At 40.3% G+C, this 2,671-nt stretch overlaps 1 protein-coding gene across 1 annotated transcript; it reads left to right on the top strand.

Moving 5' to 3' along the window:
- Positions 1-358: 358 nt before the first annotated feature.
- On the top strand, positions 359-2,171 carry LOC135627011 (sugar transport protein MST4-like). The gene is made up of 3 exons (XM_065132915.1): positions 359-750; positions 915-1,541; positions 1,646-2,171. The coding sequence occupies exons 1-3, from the start codon at positions 445-447 to the stop codon at positions 2,081-2,083; spliced, it is 1,371 nt and encodes a 456-aa protein (XP_064988987.1). The 5' UTR covers positions 359-444; the 3' UTR covers positions 2,084-2,171.
- The last annotated feature ends 500 nt before the right edge of the window (positions 2,172-2,671 follow it).

Genomic DNA, 2,671 nt, shown 5'->3' with positions numbered 1-2,671 from the left:
TTGCTTTTGCCTAAATCCTTCCCTAGATTTATTTGTTTTATTATCTAGCATCGAAAGTATGGCCAGGTTTGTCTTACGTTGTCGTCATAGGTTAAATCAGATAATTAGACCTACTTATTATAAAAGAAAAAAACAAAAGGCACAACTTGTTATTGAGGTACAACAGGAAGATGATTGTTTATTTTCTTTAGTTGACATTAGCCCATTTGATGGTATTGATAATACGGTGAGAGAGATGCTCTATCATACAAGATAAGAGATGGTTGCTTGCAGATCTTGCTTGGATTTTCCACTTGGTTGTGTGATGGTTCTTTCTCTTTGTCATCAACTGCCTCATATATGTTGCTTTTGCCTAAAGCCTTCCTCATTCAGCTCCAATCTATTTCTGATCATGTAGCTAATCAATCGTATCTGTACGGTCAATCTGCAGGGGGAGTGACATCTATGGATGACTTCTTGGAGGAGTTCTTCCCTGCGGTCTTTGAGAGGAAGCACAAAGCCAAGGAAGACAACTATTGCAAGTTTGATAACCAAAACCTTCAGCTTTTCACTTCATCATTGTACCTTGCTGCCTTGGTAGCCAGCTTCGTAGCTTCGAAGATTTGCACGAAACATGGCCGGAAGCTCACTATGCAAGCAGCATCAATATTCTTCTTGGTTGGTGTCATCCTGAACGCAGCTGCTGTGAACATTGCCATGCTGATCATCGGAAGGATTCTCCTCGGAGTTGGTGTTGGATTTGCCAATCAGGTTTGCTCTACTTTCTTTTTCATACAATTTTTCATTCTAGAGTTTCTCTTCTCTTCAGTTTCCGTCTCAATTTCCCTATTAACTTCCAATTTCTCCTGGAAGATGTATCTTTTGTTAAACTCACTTTCCGTGTCATATGTTTGCCACTATTATTCATCCTGTAGGCAGTTCCTCTATTCTTGTCGGAGATCGCACCAGTTCACGTCCGTGGAGCCTTAAACATCCTCTTCCAACTTGACGTGACCATCGGGATCTTTGTGGCGAACATTGTAAACTACTTGGTGTCCAATATCCACCCCTGGGGGTGGAGACTTGCGCTTGGCTTGGCTGGAGTGCCGGCGATGATGCTTTGCTTGGGCTCCATGGTGATTGCGGAGACCCCGACGAGCCTCATCGAGCGTGAGATGCTTATGGAAGGCTTGGCCATGTTGAAGAAGATCCGGGGGACCGACAATGTCGATGCAGAGTACGAGGAAATACTACACGCCTGCGAGATGGCACGACAGGTGAAGCAACCTTTCAAGAATCTCATGAAGAGAAGTAGCCGACCGCAATTGGTTATTGCCATCGTGATGCAAGTCTTCCAGCAGTTCACTGGGATCAACGCCATCATGTTCTATGCACCAGTCCTCTTTCAGACCATCGGATTTAAGAATGATGCTTCACTTCTTTCTGCGGTCATCACGGGGATCGTCAATGTTCTGTCTACCGTCGTATCAGTGGTCTTAGTGGACAAAGTCGGGAGGAGATTCCTGCTTCTTGAAGCTTGTGGCCAGATGTTGATCACACAGGTTAGGGACACAAGCCATGGGCATATTAAACATGTAATTATAGATTACGTGGAATCGTTTGAAATATGAGATTCTAACTCTAGTGGGGGGTGATTTGCATGCAGGTGGCTATTGGAGGCATTTTGCTTGTGAATTTGAAAGCAACCAATGAGCTGGGACACGGAGTGGCAGTTTGGGTGGTGGTGCTCGTGTGCCTATTCGTTTCTAGCTTTGCTTGGTCTTGGGGTCCACTTGGCTGGTTGATTCCTAGTGAAACTTTCCCCCTGGCGACGAGGACCGCTGGCTATGCCTTTGCCGTCAGCTCCAACATGCTTTTCACCTTTGTCATTGCCCAAGCTTTCCTATCTATGATGTGTCATCTACGTGCCGGGATCTTCTTCTTCTTTGGTGCATGGATTGCGGTGATGGGTTTGTTCGTCATCTTCTTATTGCCCGAGACCAAGAACGTGCCGATCGATGAAATGACCGAGAAAGTTTGGAAGCAACATTGGTTCTGGAAGAGATTCATGGATGAGGAAGAAGACAAAAAACACTCCGTCTAAGACTCAATGATTTGTGTTTACCTTGAGGATGTCGGGGCTAACCTCGTCAACATGATCTTTATGTTGAGTTTATTATTTAATACTTTTACCCATATATAATCTTCACTTTTGAATAGTAATATTGTAATAATATGAGGTTATCATTTTGTTTTGTCTTCGTGTTATGCTAATATATATAACTAAATAAAATATAATTATAAAATTAAAATTAATAAAACTATTATTTTGAATAGATTTGATCATAAAACAACATAACCAAAAACAATTTTCGAGTTCATTATTTAATATTTTTATCAATATATAATCTTCCCTTTTGAATATTGATATCCCAAGAATATGAGACTATTGTTTTGTTTTATCTTCGTGTTATGCTAATATTTATAACTAAATAAAACATCATTATAATATTAATATTAATTAAACTATTATTTTGAGTAGATTTGATCTCATTGGCACCCACAATTTGCTAGAAATTCTAGGGAAATTTGTTTCAATATTATGTAAATCAAAATATTATAAATATTTTATCACATCTTTCCACAATTTTGAGAAACTTACAAGCCAATTCGAGATTCTGAGTTGCCAAAT

The sequence above is a fragment of the Musa acuminata genome, chromosome BXJ2-11 (assembly GCF_036884655.1).
Source record: "Musa acuminata AAA Group cultivar baxijiao chromosome BXJ2-11, Cavendish_Baxijiao_AAA, whole genome shotgun sequence".
Taxonomy (NCBI): Eukaryota; Viridiplantae; Streptophyta; class Magnoliopsida; order Zingiberales; family Musaceae; genus Musa; species Musa acuminata.
Note: the sequence above shows the minus strand (reverse complement) of the source record. Positions and strands in the feature narration are given on the sequence as shown.

Bases quoted from the DNA above. Each gene is read 5' to 3' on its own strand.
- LOC135627011 (XM_065132915.1), top strand. From the start codon at position 445: ATGGATGACTTCTTGGAGGAGTTCTTCCCTGCGGTCTTTGAGAGGAAG. The intron at 751-914 runs GTTTGCTCTACT...TTCATCCTGTAG, and splicing joins GTGTTGGATTTGCCAATCAG to GCAGTTCCTCTATTCTTGTC. The intron at 1,542-1,645 runs GTTAGGGACACA...ATTTGCATGCAG, and splicing joins GCCAGATGTTGATCACACAG to GTGGCTATTGGAGGCATTTT.